Raw genomic sequence first — 24,890 nt, 5'->3', positions numbered from 1 at the left:
AGGGCTTTGCCGTCGTACAGTAAATGGGAGGGGTCATAGTAGGACCCGCCATGCTATTTCGGCGAAATGGCTTCTTGGCTATGTCGTCAAGCTACTATTTGGCTACCAAACGTCAAGGCTCTTGAAGGTCGCCTCGGAAGGAGCTCCACGTGGCGCCGACGCGTTGTTATGAGCCCATATATACGACCTCGATCGGCACGATACCCATTCTACTGGGTAGCCGAGCTCGTCCCAGCCAACCCTGGGTAGGTGTCGTTTCAGTCACGGCGGCCATCGTCACGACCTTCGATCTTGGTCGGAAGCGTATCTGACCACCTCGGGCGGCGAAGCGGGGACATGTGAAGGTGGTTGGACGAGCTTCAGAGCGGAAGGCGCTTGGCGATCCGACAGAATTCGCTCCAGATTGATGTTCTGGAGAACCTCCGAGCGCAAGCGTACGTATTCGTCTCAGTCTACTCTCCTGCCATCGGCTCTAGGGCGTTCGTAGTGTTGTGTTTCATTTCTCTAACGTCGACTACTGTGGGGCTGGGGCCGTCGCGTCTACGCAGCCAAAAAGAACGCGCGGTCCATGTACCAGTCCCATCGCTGCAAGGCTACGGCGTGTTGCGGTTGGATGAGCAGCCACCTCGTACCTCTCTGTCGAGACTTGTGGCCCATTGCCCCACATTGCTTCGCCTCAGTGTCACGGGCGCATTGAAGTTGAGTTTAAGTTGAAGGCCGCATGTAATCGTATGCGTTTCGGTTCAATGCACGCGCAGCAGCACGGTGCATAAATCTGCTGCCGCGTGGCTGGGGCGCCCGGTACCGCGAAAGCGAGCCCTTAGCTACGTCCTTCGATAAGGTTGAGAGCCATCGATAGGATTCCTTGCAAGCATCGCCTGCACCGACGGTCGTATTCTTTGTCTGTCGCATGTGGACGCGACTGAAACGGCTCGGTCGACGGTTTCATCTTGGAGTGACGTTACTACTCGCATCATAGTGTCTAGCGCCTTGTAGACTCGACGAACGAAGACATTATCGCGCGCATGACAGCAATGTGTGTTAGTTCGTTCACACATCTCGAAACTCGGCATCTTTGATGACCTTGGTCCGCGACGACGATGGCGATGGGTGCAACAAGTCGATCGAGTCGCCTGTCGCGCTGTTGACATCTAAGAGAATGCATGAGACGACGCCAGCTCGACACACCACACCGTACATTGGAACTGCTGGTACGACAAGTCGTTGTTGGCATCAACCGTTGCTTTCACACGAACATAAGCACGTGACATTTGCCCGCCGACGGGGAATGAGGCTTGGATGACGCCGACACCGTTGACCGCTACACCCGTTAGTATGAGTTGACCTTGCCTGCAATGGCAATGGCGTACTCTGCTCGACGACCTGCTGCGGCGAAGCAACCTCGACGCTTGGGCCAAACTGGCGAGTGATCGCAGGGTGTCCTTGGAGCCGCTGGTTTGCAGCCTTTTGAATGGTGGCGATGCGTCCCATCGACTGTTTCATGGCGCCGCCCACGAGGCTGAAGAGGCCCGTCATGAGCCCTTGCAGCACGAGCGGCATCCCGGCGGTCAGCGGGTTGCCACCCCGGACCTTGGTGCGACCCAGGTTGTTAAAGAGAGCATTGTTCTTCGAGGACGAAGACCACGCACTGTTGCCGCCCCGACTGTCTCGGAAGGAGCGGTAGAGACCGTAGGCACCGAGGCCGACGACGCCCGTCACGACGACGCTGAGCGCAACTACAGCAACACTATCGATACATGGTCGCAAAAGCAAAGAAGTGTACCAGACGACACGACCACAAAGACGCCAACGCCGGCGGCCACGACCGCGCCGGCCTTTGCCTTGTCTTTCCACGTCGCATTGCGCCACTCGTCCCGGCTCGTGTACAGCGTGCGGACTGTCGTCGGCAACGGCTGCAGTGCGCGAGGCAAGCGACCCTGCGACGAGCGGTTCGCATGGTGCCACAGCTGGCGCTGCCCAAGCACGTTGGCTCGCATCGATGGAAGCAGCGCCGTGGCGCCGCGTCGCTGCTGAAGGAGGCGCAACATCGTTACTGGCCAGCTGTGCGTCGGGTGGCGACCATCATTCCGGGACCAGCAGTCTGGTCGCAATGTCCTGACCAATCGCGGCAGAAAGGACGAATGAGCGGGCTTCGCACCGGGGCGTCGGCGTGGTTCCAGAAGGTTCGCCGACGCTGCGCGTGTCCAGCGTCTCACGCCTGTGGATAGGAGATCACGCTCAAAGCGCCGTCGCGCGGCTTCCACCGTACGCTGCCCGTCGTCGTCTCCCACATTGTTCTGACGTCGATTCACTTTTAGTTGTGACCGATGAAGTGTACAAGCAAGTAGGTGGAGAGGCGGCCTGAATCTTTCTAAGCATGCGTAGATCCCTGAGATCCGCCACTTCTCCGTGGGCACGGCGACACTCTTTGTCAAGCACACGTCGGCGTCGCTCTCGCTCAACGAAAACTGCGACCCGGACGTTCGGTAATATGGGCGTCATTCTTGCGTCTCGCTCATGTGGCGGCGCATTAGCATCGACATGGAAGGCGCGATGAACCGCATTGTGCCCGAGAGCTGGAACCGGTGATCCAATTGCAATCCGAGGAGCAAGGACTGAGATGTAGTATGCGCCAGGGAGTTTTTCCGCCACACGATGGAGGGCGACGGTACGCCATCGAGAAGCGTCCCTGCAGCCTCACGATGCGCTAGACGATATGCCGGCGCACATCAAGTCGACGCTCATCGGCGCTTCCATCACGGTGCCCGTTTCGAATGGCAAGTTCAACCTCGGCACGTGGCAAGGTAGGCCAGATGATGATGATGATGATAGATAGATAGATAGATGGGATAATGCTTTCTCCTACATTGGGATTAGGCATCTACTTGTGCGAACACCGCGATGTGGGCGGCTGGGGCAACGGCCACAACCGCAAGATCGTCGTGACCATCAACGGTCTCGCGACCACTTAAGGCCGCAACGGCGCTATCTCAATGACGCCGTTCTCCATGGGCTTGTCTTGATTAGTTCGTTGGGGCCATACACCCCCTTGTTGAGCCGCGTGAGCGCGTAGACACTTGTATTGGGACCCAAGAGCGTGCACGGATCGGTCGCGGCATTGCAGCCGAGCTGGCTGCGATCGCCAAGGACGACGCCGATCTTGCGACGTCCCGTGTCGTATGTGACGCCGTCGACGTCGATGCACACGCCGGTACCCGCCGATGGCGCCAGGAGCGTCAAGTTGGCCGTTGACACTTGGTTGGCGAAATGGCTCTTGTAGCCGCAGAGACTGTCCCCGCAGTAGCCTACGCAAAGAAGACTGGCGTCCTTTTCAAAGCAGTCGAGTCGACGATACCAGGGTGGCAGAGCTCAGCGCGATCCATGATGAGTGCGTGCTTGACCTCGCAGCGCAGCACGACGTGGTCGCCAATGAGCACGTCACCGCGCAAGTACGCGCCATGACGCAGCGTGCAGCCTTCGCCAATGATGGCGGGGCCTAGCGGACGAAACTAAGATTTCTTATTTGCACGGCATTTGGTTCACCTTTGATGTACACGTGGGGCTCGATGACGGTGTTGGCGCCGACAAAGATCGACCCCTCGGAGACATCAAAAACGCCACCCATGACGCGGACCCCGCTCTCCAGAACGAGCTGCCGATCAGGATGGCTGCTGTAGTTGAAGATCGAGCAGTGCTGCAGCACCGCAGTATTCTCCGTGCTGACATGGACCGTGGCATCATCAGCGCCGGTGCACGGCATGATCGACGTCGGGCGCTCGAGCGTCTGCGAGGCCAGCCACGATGTGATGTAGGCCTGCAGCTTGTCAAGCACGTTAAAGACGCTCGGTGCATTGTCGAAAATGGCGCGATGCGTGAACTGAGCGATCTCGGTAAAGTAGAAGCTCGGGCGCAGCACTTGGGGCACGTCGGCGGCTGCCAGGGTGGCCAACCGGACAACGTGCTTCTTCTTGGCGAGCGTTGGCACTTGCGCGTTGTTCTTTGCTGGCGACGATGTGGTAGCAGGTTGCTGTGCAGCTGCGTGGGTGTAGTAGACGCTAATGCAGGCGCAGACGACCGAGCAAGCAGCCGCTAGAGCTGCGGTCGCTGGCGCTGGACCCGACATTGCACAAATTGCTCAATCTATCCGGATAATCTTGTGGCAGAACCGTGATGGGATTGGCTTAAATTACAAAAAGGTCGCCGCCTGGTTGGCTGTTACCAAATCAAACCGATACTGGATTGGACAGGTGGAATGAAATGTGGCCAACTCCGTCGTGACGTGGCACGCGTGTCGACAATCTTGTCGTGCACGTCCCCGTTGGCAGCCAGGTACACAGAGCTCAAGCTCTTTCTTCAGCGCTATAGAGCACTCAGATTGTGAGCGCTAAGATCTCCAAGAAACGACATGTATCGACACCTTGACGACATCGTTGCCGTCAGATACACCTGTCTGTAGCAGCTTGTTGGCTTGCTGATGGCCTCCATCAATTGCCAACACGCTTGCAATGGCCGCAGCGGCCTGCGACGACCCTCCACACTTTCCCGTGTCGCTGGTGCAATAAGCTTATATCCTCTACGTACATGACCTCACAGTATAGCGCATCGCTCGTTTTCCGGTGAACACTGAGGCTGACTCCTCTCGGACTCGGGTGATGGTGGTGCTTATACGCTTGGTCCACGTGGCATCAAGACCACAGAGACATGCTAGCATGCGCAGATTTCGGACTGCGAGCCACCACGCCTAGCCTGACGCCGAGCCGACGCGCTGAAGCCGTCCAGTCCGCAACAAGCGAACAGTGCAAATTCAGCAGATATTTGGCGCCGACGCTATTTTTAAAATACCTTGCAAACTATATGGCTCGTGTTCCAAAACAATAGAAATACACGTGCTCAGCCAGAAGATCTTCCAGGGTATGGTCTCTGATGATATTTTAATACATTTCTTACAAATCACAAGAGCATTTAATAAAAACAAACAATGCATCCAACGCCTGTCTTCTGCGTGCGCTTTTCTCACGACATTGCACTTGGTTTAAGTATACGTGGCGAATGTGTCCCACGGTGTGATACGAACCAATTTTTGGTTCATTGGCAACGATGGCAACGACGTCCGACTTCTTCATGCAAGGACCCGAGTCGGCGACGTCGCCGACGAAGAAGCTGCTTGCGCACCCAAGCGCGGTCGCCCGCCACCTCCAGCGCCGCCGCAGCACCGCGGCCAACGCACCGGTCTTCAACGCGCCGACAACGTCCTTCCATGCGCCGATGCGCCACTCGATCGGACTCGATGGCCGGAACCCCGAGCCGATGGCCGACCGCGCGCCGTACGACATTGTGTGGGACAACGCGTTCTTGGGCCTTGTGTTCCGCTGCAACTCGAAGAACCAGTGCATCATCCGCCGCGTGGATTCGAACGCGCCGCCCGAGGTCGCGCACGTCGCGCATGTGGGCGACGCACTCGTTGCGTACAACAACGAGCCCAACCTCAACTTTGACATGATCATGGAGCGGCTGCGCAACCCGCGGTTCCCGGTCACGCTCTCGTTCGCGCCGCCGTCGCAGGCGCTGCCCGTGTCTCGCCCGCCGCAGCATGGACGCCACAGCCTCGAGCTGCCACGAACACTGCACATTGAAGTCCCGCGCGGCACGCCGTCGATGATTCAAAGCGACGTGAGTGGCAGCGTCATTAGCTCGGAAGACAACGACGCCATGTACTCGACCTTTGAGGTCGTGTGGAACGAAGGCACCCGCCTCGGCGTCAGCATCATCAAGGTTGGCGCGTTGCCGTCGGTCAAGGAGCGCGTCGAGCGGCCCGCCGACCCGTCGCTGGCGCAAATCCAGGCTGGTGACCAGCTCGTGGCGATCCAGGGCGTCAACACGCTCGACATCGGGTATCAAGCGTCGATTGTGCTCCTTCGTGACACACGCAAGCCCGTGCGGCTTATGTTTCGCCGGCTGGTGTCGTCGCGGCCCGACATGAACGACTCGGTCTTGTCGCAGCCAGGGCCGCCACCGCGCGAAACCGAGTACTCGCTCGTGTGGGAGTCGGGTCCACTCGGGCTCACCCTCAAGAAGGACAAACTCAAGAACGAACTCATTGTCACCAAGCTCCAAGACGAAGGCCTCGCCGCGCGCTCCAAGCTCCTCTCGATCGGAGACATTCTCATCTCGATCTCCAACGTCCAAGTCGTCGACCTTGGGCTCCGCGGCACAATGGCGTACCTCAAGGCAGTGCCCAAGCCCGCCGTCCTCGTCTTCCATCGCGTTGCAGGCACCGACCTTGACGCCTCGGTCTCGAGCCGCACGTCCATCTCGAGCCGCACGTCTATCTCGAGCCGCGTCTCGTCCGTGCACGAGCCGCCGCCCAACACGCCGCCACCTGCGTACGGCATGCCCGTGTCGCCGCCCGCGTACATTCCACCGGTCGTCGTCTCCAAGCCCATGTCACCACCGCCAGCGTATGCGGCCATCATGCACCAGCGGTCGTCGCAGGTGGTCGAGAGCATGGCCACACTTGCGCTCACGCCGACCGAGTCGAGCGAAACCATCGACCAGCGTGAGCCGCTCTCGTTTGCACCGAAGAGCTACCGCGCGCCGGTTGTCATCGCGCCCGTCTCGGGACGCTCGACGTACTCGGACTTGGACGACTCGGGTCTTGTTATGGGCGTCGACATGCCGCCGATGTCGACGCTGCCTGGTCCCGGCACGGTCAACGTCGTGTGGTCGGGCGGTCCGCTGGGCCTTACGCTCAAGGCGACGGGCACGCGCGTCACGATCAGTCGTGTCACGGGCAAAGGCGAGGCCGGTGGCCTGGACATGCTTCGCGCCGGCGACATTCTCTCGGCAATCAACGAGGTCGAGGACCTCACGCTCGAGTCGGCGACGATCATGCTCAAGACCCTCGAGAAGCCCGTCTTTCTGCGATTCACGCTGCAACAAGTGGAGGAGGAGCTGTAGATAGTAAATGACCGTGATAATTTAGTCCTATTTTAACAGCCTACGACGGGCGCAACGTCACTGTTTCCTGACTGCTCGTGCGTTTGGGTAGCTCAAGACGCGCCACGATCTCAAGGACGAGTGTGCAATCGAGAGCTGTGGACTCGATTGGGGCGGAACGAGACGATCGTTGCCGCTTGCCCCGGCGTACTGGCACACGATGTTGTCGCCTGCTTCCGTGGCAATCATCTTCCTGGCTGAAGCTTCTAGCCACAACACTGCGGATTGACGTGAACAAACTATCTACCGGGATCTATCTATCCATTGTATCGATCTCGTGGCGACCGATCTTGAGCCCTTCCGCCAATCAGCGATAACTTGAAGTTGTGCTTCATCGCTGATTGGTGGATTCTTGACGTGGCTGATCACAAGTGTCATTTTTCGATGGAGCGCAGCCCCCTGCTGGACGCTCGCCAACCACTGACGACGACGTTGGCGAACCGCTCTCGCCTCGGACGCCTCGAGAAGATGGCCATCGCCATCGGCCTCATCGCCGCCCTCTCGATCGGCGCCGTCGTCTACTCGGCGCAGCACGCGTCGGTGGCGCCAGCGCTCGCCGCCAACACGGCTCCTGCCACGCCAACCATGCCCACGGCCACTTCACAAGCGACGCCGGTGGGCGACTTTTCCGGCGACTTGCGCCAGCGCTGCGTCGAGTCGTACTACGAACAGACGCTCAACCATTTTGAGGCGACGGCCGAAACGTACCAGCAGCGCTACTTTGTGTGCAGCGAGTTCTGGAACCAAGAATCGCATGGCCCCATCTTCTTCTACGTCGGGAACGAAGCCGACGTCGAGCTGTACTTGAACCACACGGGCTTGATGTGGGAGAACGCCCACGAGTTTGGCGCGCTCCTCGTCTTTGCCGAGCACCGGTACTTTGGCAAGTCGCTGCCGACGAACGCGACGCAGCGCCTCCAGCACCTCTCGTCCGAGCAGGCCCTCGCCGACTACGCCGTGCTGCTGCGGCACATTCAAGCGGCGCACAATGCCTCGTCGAGTGCGGTCATCGGCTTTGGCGGCTCGTACGGCGGCATGCTCGCGACCTGGTTCCGCCTCAAGTACCCGCACATCGTCGACGGCATCATTGCAGGCTCCGCGCCCGTCCTCGCGTTCCTCGGCGAGACTCCGCCGACCAACGTCTCGGCCTTCTCGCAGATCGTGACGTTTGACGCGACGCCGGACGCCGGCTCGTCGGCCAACTGCGCGACCAACGTGCGCCGCGTGTGGGACGTCATCTTCAACGCGTCGAGAACCGAGGACGGACGGGCAGCGCTGCAGACACACCTTGGGCTCTGCGACCCGGTGGCCACCGAAGCCGACGGGCGCGCGCTCGCCGAGTGGGCCAAAGCCGCGTACGACTACCTCGCGATGGGCAACTACCCGTACCCGAGCTCGTACATCATGAACGGCGTGAGCGTCCTGCCCGCGTACCCTGTCCGCGCGGCCTGCGCGCCGCTCGCGCCGTCGTTCCCGTCGACAGCCGACGGCAATGTCGCGCTCTTGGACGCGCTGCGGGAGAGCGTCGGCGTCTACTACAACAGCACCAAGGACGTGCCGTGCTTTCCGATGGGCCAGCCCTCCAACGAGAGCCAGATCGACGGCGAGTTCTGGGACTACCTCTTCTGCTCCGAGCTCTACATGCCCCAGGACCAGGGCAACGGCCTCGACATGTTCTGGACGGTCTTGCACAACGTGACGGCCGACGCCGAGCGCTGCGCGGCCACGTGGAACGTCTCGATGCGCCCCGAGTGGGCGACGACCGTCTACGGCGGCCGCAAGGCGCTCTCGCATGCGAGCAACATGGTGTTTTCCAACGGCAACTACGACCCATGGGCCGGCATGGGGGTGCTCGAGGACCTCAACCCGACGGTCGTCGCCGTTAAGGTCGAGGGTGGCGCGCACCACCTCGACCTCATGTTTAGCCACCCGCTGGACACGCCCGCCGTGCGCCAAGCCCGCGCGACCGAGAAGGCCCACATGTGGAAGTGGGTCCGGGAGGCCCAACCGTAGCGAACGCAACGAAATCGCTGTAACCGAGGATGCAATTGAAAGATGGTCTGTACAACGGGCAACCTTGGCTCGCGCGGTTGACTTGGCCGAGGAACTCGGCGTACGAGTAGGTGCCACCGTTGAAGCTCGCGCGATCTTCGACGAGCTTCCAGAAGAAACGACCTTCCCCCGGCGCCCCCTCGCGCAGCACGTGGAGCTTGAGGAAAGCGGGGCGGTCGTGGCGGATCGCCGAGAAAATGTTGTTGAGGCGCGTGCCGAGGTCGTCTGTGGGTTCGACAACCTGGAGTTCGCGCGGGTCTACGCCATCAATGTTGTCGGTGCCAAAGAGGCTCTGGAGGAAGCGAGGCGACACGTTGCGGCCGAGCCAGAGATGCAGCGAGACCGTGTCGTCGAGCAAGAACGCGCCTTCCGTGTTGAGGCGATCCACCGAGAGGTTGACCACCGGCGGCAGCTGAATCTTTTGCGCACCGGCCGTCGTCACGCCTGGCGGAAGCTCGCCCTCGACCACTGGCAGGCCGGCTTCTTGGGGCATCTCGAGGAGCGAAAAGAGGCGCGGGTAAATAAACGTCCGGGACAGCGTCACCGAGAGGTTGTTGAGCGTATACTGCCACGCCGAGCGCTCGTCCGAACCGATATCGTTGCCGCCACGGAACGCTGGGTTCTTCATGAGCGACATCTAACGCATGGAATCGCATGTCAATCCAAGACTATATCCACACAGATGGATCCACAACGTACAATGTACAGCGGCAGCAACTGCAGCGACTCGGGCAGCTGCAGCTGGTAGCCCGTGCTCGGGTTGGCTCCGTACGCGCCGCTGGTGCGGTATGCACGCGCAATATCCGCCGCGATCGTCTGCAGCTTGGTGCGCGCCGTGTTGAGCCCGCTCTTGAGCGCGACCTCGAGTGCTACAAGCATCCATCCGCGATAGTACAATGCATCAATCCACAGCGACAGGTCGAGGTACCGTTCTTGGCGATCAAATTGCACATGGCGTCGACGTCGACGGACCGAAACACTTCGGCGTACACTACATGGCGCCCAATAAGCTCGAGTTGACTGGAAGAGCGTACGCTTGGTGACGGGCACGGCGAGCGTGTGCACGCGAATACGGCGCTCGCCACACGACGTGGTGTAGAGCAGCGCCGACTGGACGCAGATGACGCTGGCCGTCAAGAGCGCGTCGTTGTGCTCGAGCTCGATCGCAAAGGCGGCGTCGCGATGGACGTTGGGGAGGGCGAGGAGGTCCGGGCCGCGCAAGAACGAGTTGCCGTAAAAGTTGGAGAGGCGCATGCCCTTGGTCGCACGGACGCGCATGACGGCCTCCCACCCCGTCTCGCGCGTCAAGCAGTGCCGCAATTCGGCGGCAAACTTGTCGCCATCGCTGGGTGCGGAGAAATTCGGGTAGTAAAACACTTGGCCGGCCGAGTACTTGGACATGCACCCGAGCGACGCAAAGTCCGTGTACTGCGGCGCAAAGAGGAACGTGTCGACGCTGACTTGCTGCCGGCAAAACTCGATCGCGTTCTTGCGGTAAAACCTAATAGATGTCGTGAGAGACATGATCAACAGGAGTCGTGACGCGTACGTGTCGACAGCGTTGAGCAAATTGTGCTCCTTGTCCGTGCCAAGGAGACGCGTATCTTCGCGGTGCTTGAGCGCGCCCTGGCCCGCTGTCGGGAGCGAGCTCTGGAACACCAGCATCTTGCCGCCCACCGATGTCTACGATACGAAATATGAGATCTGATGGTGCCAAGGAAGTGATGCCGCACCATGAGACGGAAGGCGGCGCGGATGGCCGGGCCCAAGCACGTGTCGGGGTTGCGCGTGCCTTGGTGCATGCGCGGCAGCATCTCCAGCAAGCTCTCGATCACATCCCGCGAGTCACTATTGAAACGAATCAGTCGGATGCTGACACGAGGTATAAAGTCCACCTGAGGTTGACGAGGAGCTCGTCCGGGATCGGAATGAAGAGCTCGTTGATGTCGGGGACCACCATCATCTGCGGCGTCTTCAAGCCGGCCTTGAGGTTATAAAATGCACCGCGCTGTCATAAGTAATCAGGCCAAAGCGTGTGCGCGGATCGCCCGGAAGGCTATCGAGCTGCGACTGGATTGTTTCGGCAGCCACTTGCACCATGCCACTCGCAATGGCCTGCGCCGAGACGTCAATGACAAAGACGTAGACGGGCGGCGTCGGCGGTCGCATCATGTACTCGGAGGATGCAACGATCTCGACACTGCCGCACAGCTCCGGGCGCTAAATCACATGTCAGCAACGCCGAGCGCGAGGCAACGCACCTCGTCCTTGTCTTGGCGCTGTCCGTCCGGTCCCAAATGGCAAAAGTACGAGCTCGGCACTAGGATTATGAGACCAAGTCGATGGTGGTCGGGTGCGTACCGTCGTTGGAGACGCCGCAGAGGTTGCAGCGCCACCGGCGGCCATTGTCGACCCACTGCACGAACGGGTTGATGTACGTCCGGCACGACTTGCAGCGGACAACACCCGTCGCGCCAAAGTTGACCACCGGCAGCTACATGAGGCATGAGCGCGCGATGAATAGTACGATGACCGACCTCCTTGCCGCCTTCTGGCTCGGCGAGGGGCTGGATGATGACACCCATGGGAAGCGCCGACTTGGTTGCGTACTCTTGCGAGTGCGGGAGCGCGTTCACCGTCATGCGCATGAAGCGAGGGTCGCACTGCGCCGCCAAGGACGCTTCCGAGATGGCACCTGGAGGCGGCATTTGCTGGGGCGCGCCATACCCGCCCTGGTGAAAGTCACCACTCGGAATCCCGCCCTGTTGCGCCGGTGGGTACTGCCCTTGCGGGTACTGCCCCGGCGGACCAGGCGGACCTTGGTTCATCGGAGCGCCCTGGTACATTGGACCAGGCGGGCCTTGGCCCATCGGTGGGCCTTGACCCATCGGCGGCCCTTGACCCATTGGCGGACCCTGCCCCATTGGCGGACCCTGCCCCATTGGGCCAGGCGGGCCACGTGCCATGGGTGGGCCTTGGTGCATAGGACCGGGGGGACCTTGATGCATAGGGCCTGGGGGACTTTGATGCATAGGGCCTGGAGGACCTTGATGCATGGGACCGGGAGGACCTTGATGCATGGGACCGGGAGCACCTTGATGCATGGGACCGGAAGGACCTTGATGCATGGGACCGGGAGGACCTTGGCCAGGCGGACCCGCTGAGCCCACAGACATCCGGTTGAACGCGCTGTTGAGGCCAGCATCCGGGCCAGGTGCGCCCACTTGAGGGGGCCCTCGCGGCGCCGCACCAAACTGCGGAGGCGGCACTCCCATCTGTGGCGGGCCGCGCGCAGGGCCGCTGTACTGCTGCGGTGGTCCTTGGGCGGGAGCACCATACTGCTGCGGGGCTGCGACCTGCGGTGGTCCACGCGGGCCGCCGAACTGCTGCGGAGGTCCTTGACCAGGAGCGCTAAACTGCTGCGGTGGCGCTTGACCGGGAGCGCCAAACGATCGCGGCGCGGCCGGGTTGAAAGGTTGTGGTGGGCCGCGGGCGCCAGCCGAGTTTGGCTGCTGGAAGCCACCAGGTGCAGGCGGCGGCTGGCTCTGGCCTTGCTGTGCTGGGTTGAACGGGCGGAAGGCACCTTGGCTGCCCGGCGGCTGCGAGTTGAACGGTGGATTCATGTCCCTCGTCTCAAAGGTATGCACTTGGCGATCTCTACGTACGCCCCCATTAGCACCTCGATCGAGCTACGTTGGTTGATCGTAGCACGCAGGCTCATGCTGCATCCATCGGCCAGGCGCGTACCTCGTGCCAAGCTCGACTTGGGGTCGCCGTTTGCGTTTTGCGTTCGTGGTGGAGTATTAGGAGAGATCTTTTTCTAGAGGTTTTATCGAATTTCACGGGCACCAGCCCCCTCCTGTATGAAATGACTGCGGTGTCAAATGGGCTTGGGGCCATTTCATTGGTCCAGGCCGTGTGTGCAAACAATATAGACCAATCAGATGCGTACAAGTCGCCAGGCAAACAATAAGATCCGAGACACGGCCCAGCAGCCGCGGAGAGCGCCACGCGCTGCGGCGACGATCCGCCATCGCCAAGCCGTGCGCAAGATGGCAGCCATCATGCTGCGTCGTCCTGGGAGCATGGAAGATCGAAGCTTACACCCTTGAGTATACCCGAAGGTGATGCTACGTGATGCGTGGCGTGGGCAGAGCGCTGCTGCTATAGACACGGTCGTGCTCGGAAGCGCATGCAAGCCAAGGAGGTCGAGATCACGTGTGGCCACCAGGCTCACACCAACTCTCCAACAAGTCGTGGGAGAGAAAACAGGATACCTCCACGTTGGTAGACTCTTGGACAGCTCGCGATGACACATCGAGCACCGTAAAGCGTGCTGAACAATGCGTCCAGCACAGGTCTTGAGTAGAGGGAGAGAAACCACAGGTATAGTTCGGTTTGTCACTTCATTACATCGCTTAATGGTGGTCCACTCCACGTTGTCTCCCCGTGAAGGGTACCGCGATGGGTAGTCCAAGAGTCTTGCACACCGCTAGAAGAAGGCGCAAGCGCACTTACTTCTTGACAGCGGCCGCCTTGACCTCAGAAGCCTTACGGCTGCTGCGGCGCTTGGCGATCTCCGAGGCACGGCGGTCCTTCTGCTCCTTAACACGCTACAGTGCCAATGGTGAATAAGGAGCAGGAAAAAGCCCCGAGGAAGACAAATGTTAGTCGCTTTCCTGATGGAGCGGAAGGAGAGAGGGCGGCGTACCTGGGTGTAGAGGCGCGAGTACTCGGCGGCGTCGCTCTTGACCTTCTCGCGCTGCGAGAGCTTGCGAGCGGCGATCTGGCGCTTGTGGTGGAGCGTGCGCGGGGTGACGAGGCGCTGGATCTTGGGGGCCTTGTCGTTCTTCTTGCCCGTCTTCGAGTCGAACTTGCGGCGGATGACGTACTTGCGGACATCGTCCTCCTTCGACAAGTTGAAGAGCTTGCGGATGTTCGAGGCACGCTTGGGGCCGAGGCGGCGCGGGATGTGGCCATCCGTCAAGCCGGGGACATCGTTGTCGCCAGCCTTGACGACGACGAGGTTGAGGACCGAAAGATCGGGGCCGACGATGCAACCGCGGACCGACTTGCGCTTGCGCTCACCCTTGCGGCGGGGGCGGTAGCACGTCTTGCCCTTCGAGAGAAGGAGGCGGGCGCGGCCGTTGGTGAGGACACCCTGCTTCATGGGGAAACCCTGCTTGTCGTTACCGCCCGAGATGCGGAAGACGAAGCCCTTGAACTCCTCGCCGAGGTGCTCGCCATCGACTTCCTGCGCCATGCGCTTCTCGTAGAAGGCGCGGAGCTTGAGCTCGTCATCGCATTCGATGACCTTCTGCATCCCGGTGTGGGGGTTAGCGATGTTAAGCTTCATGGTTTGAGTGACTACGGAAGGAATGAAGCATGAGGCGCGTGTTCATAGAGGGCCAGGGGCGCAGGCGTCTACTTGGGCGCCAGCTCCATGGGGCTGCGAGGTTTCTTACCGCTAAGACAAACGGACAATGAAAAGCACCGGGGGCGCTGCCTACTTTGACACCAATAAATTCCATGCCACTTCGAAGCCAACCATTCATTTGGCTGCAGCCAATCGCAAGGGAGAACAATTCCACCAATCGCACGTGAATGTATTATTTTTCATCCAATCAGAGCTCAAATTGAAATGCACCAATCACGGACGAGATTACACGCGTGACAACCAAGATGGACCCTCGCCGCCGGCGCTCGGACGCGTCTTGCTCGAAGCGATCAAGGTGATGCGAGCTCTACCGTAGGACGACGAATAAAGTGAGCCGGCTTCGAGACTTGTGTATGGTTGGAAGCATGAATTGTGTCTACATGTAAGGCCGATGCTGGCGCGGGGAGCTGTTGCCAGCAAGCCAGCGATGCACAGATGCACACGGGAGATGCTACGCTGGTAGCTCGAGAGCCCATTGGAAAAGGCAGGCAAGCACATGTAGGCTAGCTTCACTTCTACAGAGTCCTCGTACACGTGGCGAGCGAGCAAGGACTTGCGGCGTGGGCTTTGAAATGCTTGCGCCGTCTCTTGGCAGTGAGTGTGTTCAAATCCATAGTGGTGTGCGAGTCCTCCTTCAAAGGCGTCCAGGCGTGTACAGCTGATGGCGGGACCTTGGGCTGTTGCGGTAACGTTAGCAGCAGTAGCATGGTTGAGAAATATCTTGGATTGCACTTGGCACAAACATGGGAACCTACGCGGCCCATCGCGCTTCGTGTCTGCTGCTCCCACTCGCCGTCTTGCATCATTGTAGATCCAGTTGACATTGCGAGGCTGCATTTTCTTTGACCAAATGATCGCGCAAAGCTCGGGATGTGGTTACACGTGTCGCCACGCCCTGCGTTGTGCCTGTCGGTACCTTGGACGTCCTGATCCAGGTCGTAGGCGCCTGTTCGCCGTCCCCGCTTAACTAGCGCGACGTACTGCAAGCGCCATGGAGCCCCACACTATGGATTGGCTCGATATCCGCCTTGATTTGCGCCAGCGTGCCGAGGATCGATGCATTATCCAAGGCCCCTCTACACAGTCCTTTCCAACGACACGGCCAACAACACGACCAACGACCGACGACGATAAGAGGGAGTCTAGCCTTAATCCCGGCGGCGTAACAAACAGTGCGCGTCCAGGTAGCAGTCATAAGCCTTGGAGGGCCGCAAACTGCGTGGACCGACCACGGATCTCGAGGCTGCATATGGATGCCAGACCTCATCCATTGCAGGCTGGACGAGCGCACCTCCAATGAGTGTCCATCCAGCTCCCTCACAAGACTAGTAGCACCTATATGGCTCATTCTTTCCTCTGTTCTGACTGCGAGAACACTAACAACTTATTCGATTGACCAACCGAGACGCGGGTACGCGGGCGTGCTTGCCGATAAGCCGTCGACATCACTTCTCTGCCGCATACCGGTAGTCCATATTTCAGCGTGGGCTTATCAACACGACCGCGGGTAGGATATGTAGAACCAAGGCAATCTATGGCCTTGGTAGAACTGATGTCCAGAACGTCGCGGTCTCGGTTTAGGACAATTCTGTACATGGTGCTGTAGACCGCTGCACTCGCTCGATCTGAAGGAGTTCCCCCTGAAGTCCCCTGAAGTTCGTTTGAGTTGAACTTTATCGGGAGCCAATCAGCGAAGCGGGATCCGAGACCAATCGTATTGGGCGCATTTCCATCGCCGCCGAACAATGGGGAACTCTGCCTCGACGCCTGCCGCGCCGCCTGCCGCTCCTGCTGCCGCCTGCCCCGTCAAGCACGAGGCTCCGGCGCCTGCTGCCCAAGGCGGCTGCCCCGTCAAGCACGACGCTCCGGCGGCCGAGGGCGGCTGCCCCGTGAAGAAGAAGGGCCCTGTCTACAACGTGTACAACCAAGAGATCGACCCGACCAACATGATGCCTGTCAATCCGAACCAGGAGCCCAAGGACGGGCAAAAGTACCCGCTCGACACGAACCGCGTCCAGTCGACCATTCCCAAGGGCGGCACCGAAGGCACGTGGTCGTACCCGTCGGAGCAAATGTTCTTCAACGCACTCAAGCGCAAGGGCAAGGGCGAGGACGTGCACGAAGGCCACATCAACACGATTGTAAGCATCCACAACAACATGAACGAACGCGCTTGGGAGCAGGTCGCGGCCTACGAGGAGATGTGCCACCCGGGCTCCGAGACGAAGCTGCTGCGCTTCATGGGCCGCCCCGACGACTTGACGCCCCTCGCACGCCTCAAGCTCCTTCTCGGGTACGACCATGCATCCTATGACCTCCTTGTTTCATGTTACGGAGCGTAGCCATGGCAAGCCGTTTGACCGCCACGACTGGATCGTCGTCCGTAAGGACAACACCGAAGTCCGCTACGTCATTGACTACTACTTTGACGAAGACAAGACGGCGGAGGACAAGGTGCCCGAGCTCCACGACGCGACGAGCGTCAAGTCCATCTCGATGTACGCGCGTCCGGCCATTGACGACATTGGCAGCCTCGTCGACCGCATCAAGTACCCGATCCTCGACTTTTTGAGCGGCCAGCGGACGCCCGTCTTCCCCAAGCCGTCGGCGCCGCAGGACGACGAGCCCGCGGTCACGGACAAGCTCTCGGTCGCCGAGGTTGAAGCGACGTTTGGCAAGATCCAGGCCAAGTGCCAGAGCTGCTTTGTCGACGTCAAGACGTGCGACTCGGACGAAAAGTGCGAAGCCGCGGCGACCGCGCTGCAGTTCTGCATGGCCACGATCTTATGCCAGCCGCAGGCCGCGCAGTTCTCTGCCGCGCTCCCCTCGGGCGACGACGCCAAGATGCAGGCGGCGTACGAGGCCATGGGGGCGTGCGTCGAGTCCTTCGAAGACCGCGCGCGCGATGCCATGGCGCTCCAAGCGCGCCTCGCCCTCGAGAAGAAGAGCAACGAATCGTAGTGTAGTAGCATTGTATAGACCGCTTAGCAAACAACCATCTCTACGCGTGTGTGTTGCGCTCACATCTCGTCCAAGTCGAGAATGTCCTCCTCGCCGTCGTTGTCGTTGTCGTTGTGGGTTGGCGCGTCTGTTGTCGCGTCGACCGACTCGGCAAAGTGGACCTTGCTCTCCTCGTCCATGCGGGCGCGGGCCTGCCGCTCGACCTCGGGACTTGACGGCTCGGTGGACGGCGACGGCGCCTTCGCCTTTTTGGTCGTGCGGCGCTTGAGTGTCACGGGCTTTGAGAGCGTCTTCGTCGCCGACGCGACGGGGGCAGCCACGTGCGAGGCGACAAACTGGTCGACGGCCAACTGCTCAAAGTACGACGTGTGCGGCGTCGCATGGAGTGTGATAACACCACCCTCGTCCTTGGACTTTTGAAAGAGCATAATGCGGTGGTCTCGCTTCGTAGAGGACGGCCAGAGCGACTCGACTGAAAGCTTGAGAATGCCCGCATCCGCCCACACAAACTTGGCTCCGCGGTGCGCGTGCATGAGGTCTTGGATCCATTTTTCTGGAATGCCTCGAGCTTCTTACCGGCTGCGCGGTACACGAGAATGCACGGCGCGGTCTTGGAGAGGCACCTGTCGTCGAGCTGCGCTGTTGTTTGGATCTCGTGGAGCTGCTTGGCGGTCTGCGCGAGGGCCTGCGCGGCCAGAGCGCGTGGCTTTTGCAAGTAGTTCAAGAAGAGCTAGCCACAAGGTACATATTTCTAGGAGGCCTCCGCGTCAAGCGTCGTACCTGCTTGGGCTTTTCGCCGTTCGCGACGGTAAACACGGTCGGCGAGATGTCGCGACGGATGCTAAACTTGCTAAAGACGCTCTTGCCCGACGGAAGGAGGTCGTCGCAGTCAAGGACACCGACATGCATTTTGCCGAGGAGACGCTCGGACGCCTTATCAAAGACCTCGGGCAGCACCGTGTCAGCGTTGGCGCAGAGCACGACCCACGGCTCACCAGACTTGAAAACGCGCTCGACGAGAGGCGCGTCGTCGAGCCGAATCTGGTGCAGGCGTGCCTCCGAAAAGCTAAACTGGATGAAGAAGCCGGCAAAGAGGGCGACGATGATGGAGCCGACGACCGAGAGCGCAAGCCAGTGGTCGCGCCACATGCGGTGCTCCATGAACATCTTGAGCTCCTTGGCATTGCTCGCGCCGCCGCTTCCTTTGCCACCGCGTGCCATGGCGTCAGCGAGGTGCGGGAAATGGTCAAAGTGAAAAACCACGCTGGGAATTCAATACAATACTCCAGTGACCTTGTTTCTCACGCCGTGCGATTTGAGTTAGCCAATGGCCTTACAGGATACGCCGACAAGCGACAGGATTGGTCCAAATTCGACCGTCGGCAACCGCAGATTGCCACGCTGCACACAACCAATTGGAGCACCGGGTTATTGAGCTAAATCCCACGCGTGTTTATGGCGCGACCCCGTCACCTCGTCCCGCCCAATTTGAACCCGTTGCGCAATTCCACCATGACTACCAACTCTCGCCCGACGAGGTGGCGTTGCAGAGTTGCAATGGGAACAAATACAGTCCCCGGTAACCAATTGCAGGACTCTGAAGAACCATTTCCGTCCATGTCCCTTTCAAGCGCCAGCGTGATATCAGCACTGCCAAGATCGCCAGGCATTCCTCGAGGGGCAGACCAGAGACTAGCGTAGAATGAACGCTGCTCTGCAGTTCTTGATACTACTCGTACATGGCTTGCCGGGTGCTTATGTTCGTTTGTGAGTCCGTTGCAACATGGAGCAAGTCGGCAGTCGCTTCGGGAAGGGACTGCTTCACGGATGCGATGGGCGTCATCGCGCTCGCGAATTCGCGAGTCCTCGGGATTTCACGTTTTTCACATTTTTCACGGCCTGTCCGTTCCAAGCCAATCCCGAGGCATGCCAGTGGATTTTTTATTCTGGCCAATCACAGCCTTGATAAGAGATTCCACGGAAACGATTGGTGGAAATCACGATCGGCGTGTTGAACTGACGTGCGGCGCGTCGAAGAATCTTCTGCGTGTGGAACGTGCGATCCAGAATATTATTTTACTGCAATCATTCTAAATACCATTGTTTTTGTATTGAGTTGCGAAAGGCGGACATTAAAAGACGCTTACATTTAATGCGAACCCATGCGATTGTCGTTCCCGACAGGTCATTTTGTGATCTTGAAGGTCGTTGCGAGGTAGAAGCACCCTGCGGAAGGAAGCGCCGAGGCTCATGGAGCTCTTCCTCGGCCCTTAGGTCCATTCTTCCATCCTCCGTCTCCACAGCATGAGCGACGATCGGGCTACGAGCTGCACCTACAAGCACCAGGCCTTGACCATCTTTGTCATTGGCGCGTCCGGCGACCTCGCCAAGAAGAAGGTGCGAGCACATGCCATGGTTGCCCATGCACCGACCTCATGATGTAATCCTGGCTAGACGTACCCGTCGCTTTATGACCTCTTTGAGCATGGCTTCTTGCCGCCACATACGATCATTGTCGGCTACGCGCGGTCCAAGAAGTCGGACGCGGAGTTCCGGGCGTTCATTGCCGGCTACCTCAAGACCAAGGACGAGGCGAAGAAGGCGGCGTTCTTGGACATGTGCATCTACCGCGCGGGCGCGTACGACTCGGCGTCGGACGTGGGCGCTGTCAGCAAGGAGATGAGCCTCCTCGAGAACGCGACCGGCTTTGAGATCAAGAACCGCCTCTTCTACTTTGCAATCCCGCCCAACGTCTTTGTGCCAATTGGCACGTCCATCAAGGCGTCGGCGCTCTCGAGCGCGGGCTGGAACCGCCTCATCGTCGAGAAGCCGTTTGGCCACGACCTCGCGTCCTTTAGCGAGCTCTCGCGGGACATGAGCGCGCTCTTCACCGAAGACGAGATTTACCGCATCGACCATTACCTCGGAAAAGAGATGGTCCAGAACCTCATGCTTCTCCGGTTCGCCAACAACACGTTCGAGCCGCTTTGGAACCGCAACTACATCTCGAGTGTCATGATTACGTTCAAGGAGGACATTGGCACGCAGGGTCGGGGCGGCTACTTTGACTCGTACGGCATCATCCGCGACGTGATGCAGAACCACCTCCTCCAAGTGCTCTCGTTGGTCGCGATGGAGCCGCCTGTGCGTGCGTCCGGCGCTGACTACTCGAACTTTGTGCGCGACGAGAAGGTCAAGGTGCTCGAGTGCATCGACCCAGTCTCGCTTGACAACACGGTGATGGGCCAGTACACGGGCAACGAAAAGGAGGTCGGGTACCTCGACGACCCGACGGTGCCCCAAGGCTCGGTCACGCCCACGTTTGCGACCGTCGTCATGAACATCAAGAACGCGCGCTGGGACGGCGTGCCCTTCATCATGAAGGCCGGCAAGGCGCTCAACGAGCGCAAGGTGGAGGTGCGCATTCAGTTCAAGCCCGCGCCCGGCGCGTCGCACATGTTTCCGGGCGCGGACATTCCGCGGAACGAGCTCGTGCTGCGTCTCCAGCCCAACGAGGCCGTCTACATGAAGACCAACGTCAAGTCGCCGGGGCTCTCGACCAAGGCGGTCGCCAGCGAGCTCGATTTGACGTACCACGAGCGCTACGCCGACACGTACCTTCCAGACGCGTACACGCGCCTCGTGCTCGACGTACTCCGCGGGAAGCAGGCGACGTTTGTCCGCGACGATGAGCTCAAGGCGGCGTGGAAGATCTTTACGCCGCTGCTCGACGAGATCGAGTCGAACCGCGTCCAGCCGATCCCGTACGCGTTTGGCTCGCGCGGCCCGAAAGAGTCGGACGAGCTCGTCAAGAAGGTCGGCTTTGAGTACCACAGCGGCACGTACACGTATGCGCGCAAGGGCTCGCTGCTATAAGCTCGCCAATAAGACTCTGTATCAACTAGCTGCAAGCATTCTCTTAGCCTACTGCGGCCATGATCCGCAAATCGTACTCGCGACGTAGTGGCGTGCGTCAATAGCATTGCAGAATGGCAGGGCGCATGGAGTTGCCGGAATGACATGCGGAGCGAGCTGCTGCCGAGGCGGTGGTCAGTGGTCAATGTGCCAGCTCAAGCACCGCGTTGCGCTGGCTGGTCTTGTCGCCGGAACCATCCAGCGTCGTATGCGATGCCCCTGCTTTACCAGCTTGCTACGCCGACGGCGCGATGCGTGCCCGCTGGACACCGGCGAGCTTTCGTCCGAGTTGCAGTGGCCGCCAGCCAGCCCATCGTTGCTGTGCAGGTTCTGGTACCTGTCTTCAGCTGCTGCTTCCGCCGAGACCGATCCGAGCCTGCATGCTGCATGGCAGCACGGCCACAGCGTGTACGAGCGGCGATCGTGGCGTGGCCGCGGGGTCGTCGATGGTCGTCTTTTTAGCCAATCAGAACGTAGGATCCTGGTATTTTTACAAGGTTGGCAAAAGCAGCATCAGCGCGGACGATGGCAGCAGCATGCGCCTGTCCCCGCGTGGCGCAGCTGGAGGAGGAGGTCGCTTCGTTGCAAAGCCAGCTGCTGCGCTACCGGCGCAAATACGGCAACCTCGACGTGCTCGAGACGCGCCGGTCCGTGCGCGAGACGCAGACGTCACCGACGCCGACACTGGCCTTTGACGCTGGCAGCGGCGCGACCCTCGTCTCGTCCTCGGTTGGCAAGCATGTCGTGCTCGACTACGTCGCTGACTCGCCCATGTTCCGGAAGAATCTCGAAGGCCTCGACGAGAGCATGAGCGGTCTCCGTAGCTTCATGAAGGAACTCCTCGGTCGGGCCAAGGACTTTGTCACGTCTGGAACCCAGTGGGGCGAAGCAGAGACGACCTTGGCGGGCATCTACTCGGCCAAGTACTCGCGGACGCTCTTCACGTCCTGCTACGCCGAGCTTGGCGACCTCTCGACGATCCTCAACGACTTTCACGACGCGCTGGCTCAAATCCAGAGCTCTCGCCACAGCTTCCTCCTCAGCGTCGACGCCCTTCTCTATGGCCCCGTCGAGCAATTCTGCGACGCCGAGCTCAAGCAGGCGGCCGACCTCCGGCGCGACGTCGCCAAGGCGGGCGAAGAGTACGAAGCGCTCCTCGGCAAGTCGCTGAGTTCGACGAAGCAGGCGCCGTCCTTCTCGACGCGCAGCGCGTCCTTCTCGCTCACGTCGGCGCCCGACTTAACGGACGACAGCAATAGCAATGAGACCGGCGACTCGGAGAAGGCCAAGGAGCTCATGCAAGCGCGCTGCAAGTTTGAGCTCGCGCGCTTCGACTGCGTCCGGTACTTTAACCTTTTGGACGCCAAGAAGAAGTTTGTGCTCGTCGAAGCCTTCAACTCGACCTTGTACTCGTACCTCGGGCACTTTCACGCGTGCCACGAGCTCGTCAAGAGCATCGAGCCGGCCCTTCGCGCGCGCCAGGCCTCGCTGCAGTTTGCCCGCGACCAGTTTGAGAAGGACGACCTGATGTGGACCAGCCAGCGCGCGCTGCTTTCGGACCGGCTCTCGTCGGCGTACCCGGCGTCGCTGCCCGTCGAGATTTTGTCGGTCGAGACCGCGGCGGGCCGGCGCCTCAACAAGACGGAGAAGCAAGGCTTCCTCATCGTGCGCAGCGGCATGTTTCCATCGAAGAGCTGGAAGCGCGTGTGGTTTCAGATCCACCAAGGCAAGCTCTACTCGATCAAGAACCAAAAGGAAATGGAGCTCAGCCTCGTCTCGGACCTCATGGTGTCCAAGGTCCGGCCGTGCGCGAAGGGCCTCCCCTTTAGCTTTGAAGTGCTCGACAACAACCAGACCAAGACGATTCTGCAAGCGACAAGCGAAGCCGATATGCAGTCGTGGATCGACGCTGCCCAAGAAAGCACCGAGAGCATGCTCGGGTTGCAAGCCCACCGAAGCGAGGTCGATCCTGCCCAGCCGCGCCTCGTACGCGAGCTCATGGACGCCAACGGTCAGTGCGCCGACTGCGGCACGAGCCCGAGCGAGTGGGTGTCCATCAACATTGGCGCCTTCCTCTGCATCGAATGCTCCGGTATCCACCGCAGCCTCGGCGTGCACGTCTCCAAAGTGCGGTCCCTTATCCTCGACTCTTGGGACGTGACCGTACTCGAATTACTCCGGACGCACCTCGGCAACGCGGCGGTCAATCGCGTCTGGTCGGACATGGCTCGATTCTTCTCGACTGCTTATGATCTACGATCTTAGGGAGGCATCGATCGCGCCGGGGTGGGTCAAGCCAACGCCCCAAGCGCCGCGCAACGAAAAGGAAAAGTGGATCAAAGCCAAGTACGAATTTTGCGGGTTCCGCGACCACGTCAGCGTGACGCCGTCGGACTTGCTTTCGGCGGCGGCCGCGGGCGACGTGCGCCGACTCATGCGCTGCCTCGCGCACGGCGTCGACATCAACGGGACAACCTCCGGCTCGAACGAAACAGCGCTGCATCTCAGCGCCAAGGCCGGGCACGTGCTCTGCTGCGAGTACCTCTTGCAGAACGGCGCGTCGCAGACGGTCGTGGACCGCGACGGTCGGCTACCGTCGGACGCGGCCAAGGTCGCCGGCCACGAAGAGATCAAACTGCACCTCTTGCAGCGTCTGCGCGAGTAGTCATAGGTACATAATAGTAGTAATTCTAGACGGACAATGTTAATGGGACAGCGACGGCTACACAGCGCTGCTCGGGTTGAAACGGGCTTGCAGAAAGACCTTGACGCACGCATTTTGAAACTCGGTAAAGTCGCCAATGCCGACGAAGCGCGCCATGGCTTGGCTGTGCAGCTGAATCGCCAACGCCATCGCCGCCGGCTTCTCCAGTACGTTGCCGTACACAAGCTAGCACCATAGTTAGGTATCCAGTGCAGAGATCCTATAGTACGTCGAACGCCTGCTGCCGGTGCTGCTCGGCTTCAAACGTGGCCAGAAGCGTGGCCAGATGGGCGCTAGTCCACTGCCGTCGCGCCCAATTCTCAAAGTTTGCGCTGTTACCGAGTAAAGTAGAGTCGCTGCTGGTCGTTCGTCTCGTCTTCGTGGCCAGGTCGTCGTCGGTGCGTGGGCTACTCACACGTACTACGAGACTGCGTCGCGCCGCCATCGGTATCGGTAGTACCCGCACGCGACCGAGAGGACGCGTTTCTGGTGGTCCGGGCGCGAGGTGCAATTGCTACGCGAGTCATTGGCATAGATGCCAGAAGAGATCGAAGGCACGAACCTCGCACAAGAGCTGAAAGGCGTCGTCGGATGCTGGCGCGGCCAGACCGTGGAACATCATGGCCGAGAAGACCAGTTTGCCCTACGCGCGTGCCACGTATGTACTGGAAGGTTGTATGTAATACCTGCGCCGGCAGCATCACGTGGGGTCGCAGGACATACGTCTTGTCATTGAGGGTCGTGTTGGTCCACACATAGTCGTGGGGCTCGGCGATCGAGAGGCGGCGGAGGAGCTCGGCGCAGAAAAAGTCGTCGAATTGCGAC

General features: G+C 60.1%; 11 protein-coding genes across 11 annotated transcripts; 6 read left to right on the top strand and 5 right to left on the bottom strand.

Annotated features, from left to right (window-relative positions):
* Positions 1 to 1,050: 1,050 nt before the first annotated feature.
* Positions 1,051 to 2,048, bottom strand: SPRG_05275 (hypothetical protein; the record flags this gene model as incomplete). Its single annotated transcript, XM_012343875.1, has 4 exons — positions 1,051 to 1,151; positions 1,199 to 1,321; positions 1,371 to 1,736; positions 1,784 to 2,048. The coding sequence occupies 4 exons, from the start codon at positions 2,046 to 2,048 to the stop codon at positions 1,051 to 1,053; spliced, it is 855 nt and encodes a 284-aa protein (XP_012199265.1).
* A 47-nt stretch (positions 2,049 to 2,095) lies between these two features.
* On the top strand, positions 2,096 to 3,018 carry SPRG_05274 (hypothetical protein). Its single transcript, XM_012343874.1, has 8 exons — positions 2,096 to 2,183; positions 2,229 to 2,265; positions 2,319 to 2,344; positions 2,386 to 2,486; positions 2,535 to 2,585; positions 2,637 to 2,668; positions 2,712 to 2,804; positions 2,878 to 3,018. Exons 1-8 carry the CDS (start codon positions 2,142 to 2,144, stop codon positions 2,970 to 2,972), a joined length of 477 nt encoding a protein of 158 aa, XP_012199264.1. The 5' UTR covers positions 2,096 to 2,141; the 3' UTR covers positions 2,973 to 3,018.
* SPRG_05273 (hypothetical protein) lies at positions 2,986 to 4,123 on the bottom strand (the record flags this gene model as incomplete). Its single annotated transcript, XM_012343873.1, has 3 exons — positions 2,986 to 3,305; positions 3,356 to 3,496; positions 3,544 to 4,123. The coding sequence occupies 3 exons, from the start codon at positions 4,121 to 4,123 to the stop codon at positions 2,986 to 2,988; spliced, it is 1,041 nt and encodes a 346-aa protein (XP_012199263.1).
* A 959-nt stretch (positions 4,124 to 5,082) lies between these two features.
* Positions 5,083 to 7,009, top strand: SPRG_05272 (hypothetical protein). Its single transcript, XM_012343872.1, has one exon. It carries the CDS (start codon positions 5,098 to 5,100, stop codon positions 6,955 to 6,957), a length of 1,860 nt encoding a protein of 619 aa, XP_012199262.1. The 5' UTR covers positions 5,083 to 5,097; the 3' UTR covers positions 6,958 to 7,009.
* Positions 7,010 to 7,378: 369 nt separating this feature from the next.
* Positions 7,379 to 9,009, top strand: SPRG_05271 (hypothetical protein; the record flags this gene model as incomplete). The annotated part of the gene is made up of 1 exon (XM_012343871.1): positions 7,379 to 9,009. A coding segment is annotated over one exon (1,631 nt), but the record flags the coding sequence as incomplete, so codon positions are not given.
* Positions 9,010 to 9,314: 305 nt separating this feature from the next.
* SPRG_05270 (hypothetical protein) lies at positions 9,315 to 12,826 on the bottom strand (the record flags this gene model as incomplete). Its single annotated transcript, XM_012343870.1, has 14 exons — positions 12,796 to 12,826; positions 11,981 to 12,705; positions 11,586 to 11,885; positions 11,410 to 11,542; positions 11,310 to 11,368; positions 11,053 to 11,268; positions 10,944 to 11,011; positions 10,782 to 10,896; positions 10,598 to 10,731; positions 10,083 to 10,549; positions 9,977 to 10,039; positions 9,748 to 9,917; positions 9,392 to 9,685; positions 9,315 to 9,338 (listed from the first exon to the last, which is right to left on the bottom strand). The coding sequence occupies exons 2-14, from the start codon at positions 12,383 to 12,385 to the stop codon at positions 9,315 to 9,317; spliced, it is 2,448 nt and encodes an 815-aa protein (XP_012199260.1). The 5' UTR covers positions 12,386 to 12,705; positions 12,796 to 12,826.
* A 592-nt stretch (positions 12,827 to 13,418) lies between these two features.
* Positions 13,419 to 14,565, bottom strand: SPRG_05269 (40S ribosomal protein S6). The gene is made up of 3 exons (XM_012343869.1): positions 14,514 to 14,565; positions 13,760 to 14,415; positions 13,419 to 13,661 (listed from the first exon to the last, which is right to left on the bottom strand). Exons 2-3 carry the CDS (start codon positions 14,402 to 14,404, stop codon positions 13,563 to 13,565), a joined length of 744 nt encoding a protein of 247 aa, XP_012199259.1. The 5' UTR covers positions 14,405 to 14,415; positions 14,514 to 14,565; the 3' UTR covers positions 13,419 to 13,562.
* Positions 14,566 to 16,212: 1,647 nt separating this feature from the next.
* On the top strand, positions 16,213 to 17,522 carry SPRG_05268 (hypothetical protein). Its single transcript, XM_012343868.1, has 2 exons — positions 16,213 to 16,778; positions 16,828 to 17,522. Exons 1-2 carry the CDS (start codon positions 16,231 to 16,233, stop codon positions 17,444 to 17,446), a joined length of 1,167 nt encoding a protein of 388 aa, XP_012199258.1. The 5' UTR covers positions 16,213 to 16,230; the 3' UTR covers positions 17,447 to 17,522.
* SPRG_05267 (hypothetical protein) lies at positions 17,506 to 18,667 on the bottom strand (the record flags this gene model as incomplete). The annotated part of the gene is made up of 3 exons (XM_012343867.1): positions 17,506 to 17,984; positions 18,023 to 18,176; positions 18,227 to 18,667. 3 exons carry the CDS (start codon positions 18,665 to 18,667, stop codon positions 17,506 to 17,508), a joined length of 1,074 nt encoding a protein of 357 aa, XP_012199257.1.
* Positions 18,668 to 19,587: 920 nt separating this feature from the next.
* SPRG_05266 (glucose-6-phosphate dehydrogenase) lies at positions 19,588 to 21,365 on the top strand. Its single transcript, XM_012343866.1, has 3 exons — positions 19,588 to 19,661; positions 19,721 to 19,843; positions 19,901 to 21,365. Exons 1-3 carry the CDS (start codon positions 19,599 to 19,601, stop codon positions 21,320 to 21,322), a joined length of 1,608 nt encoding a protein of 535 aa, XP_012199256.1. The 5' UTR covers positions 19,588 to 19,598; the 3' UTR covers positions 21,323 to 21,365.
* Positions 21,366 to 21,886: 521 nt separating this feature from the next.
* On the top strand, positions 21,887 to 24,063 carry SPRG_05265 (hypothetical protein; the record flags this gene model as incomplete). The annotated part of the gene is made up of 2 exons (XM_012343865.1): positions 21,887 to 23,577; positions 23,627 to 24,063. The coding sequence occupies 2 exons, from the start codon at positions 21,887 to 21,889 to the stop codon at positions 24,024 to 24,026; spliced, it is 2,091 nt and encodes a 696-aa protein (XP_012199255.1). The 3' UTR covers positions 24,027 to 24,063.
* Positions 24,064 to 24,890: the final 827 nt, after the last annotated feature.

This window comes from Saprolegnia parasitica (assembly GCF_000151545.1).
Source record: "Saprolegnia parasitica CBS 223.65 unplaced genomic scaffold supercont2.15, whole genome shotgun sequence".
Taxonomy (NCBI): Eukaryota; Oomycota; class Saprolegniomycetes; order Saprolegniales; family Saprolegniaceae; genus Saprolegnia; species Saprolegnia parasitica.
The sequence above is the reverse complement of the archived record's forward strand: the minus strand, read 5'-3'. Positions and strand labels throughout refer to the sequence as shown.

Coding starts and splice junctions, on each gene's coding strand:
- SPRG_05272 (XM_012343872.1), top strand. CDS start 5,098: ATGGCAACGACGTCCGACTTCTTCATGCAAGGACCCGAGTCGGCGACG.
- SPRG_05269 (XM_012343869.1), bottom strand. CDS start 14,404: ATGAAGCTTAACATCGCTAACCCCCACACCGGGATGCAGAAGGTCATC. Junction 13,662..13,759: donor ACTCGCGCCTCTACACCCAG/GTACGCCGCCCT, acceptor TTGGCACTGTAG/CGTGTTAAGGAGCAGAAGGA.
- SPRG_05268 (XM_012343868.1), top strand. CDS start 16,231: ATGGGGAACTCTGCCTCGACGCCTGCCGCGCCGCCTGCCGCTCCTGCT. Junction 16,779..16,827: donor CGCCTCAAGCTCCTTCTCGG/GTACGACCATGC, acceptor TACGGAGCGTAG/CCATGGCAAGCCGTTTGACC.
- SPRG_05274 (XM_012343874.1), top strand. CDS start 2,142: ATGAGCGGGCTTCGCACCGGGGCGTCGGCGTGGTTCCAGAAG. Junction 2,345..2,385: donor CCGATGAAGTGTACAAGCAA/GTAGGTGGAGAG, acceptor AAGCATGCGTAG/ATCCCTGAGATCCGCCACTT. Junction 2,669..2,711: donor CCACACGATGGAGGGCGACG/GTACGCCATCGA, acceptor ACGATGCGCTAG/ACGATATGCCGGCGCACATC.
- SPRG_05266 (XM_012343866.1), top strand. CDS start 19,599: ATGCGAACCCATGCGATTGTCGTTCCCGACAGGTCATTTTGTGATCTT. Junction 19,662..19,720: donor ATCTTGAAGGTCGTTGCGAG/GTAGAAGCACCC, acceptor CTCGGCCCTTAG/GTCCATTCTTCCATCCTCCG. Junction 19,844..19,900: donor GCGACCTCGCCAAGAAGAAG/GTGCGAGCACAT, acceptor AATCCTGGCTAG/ACGTACCCGTCGCTTTATGA.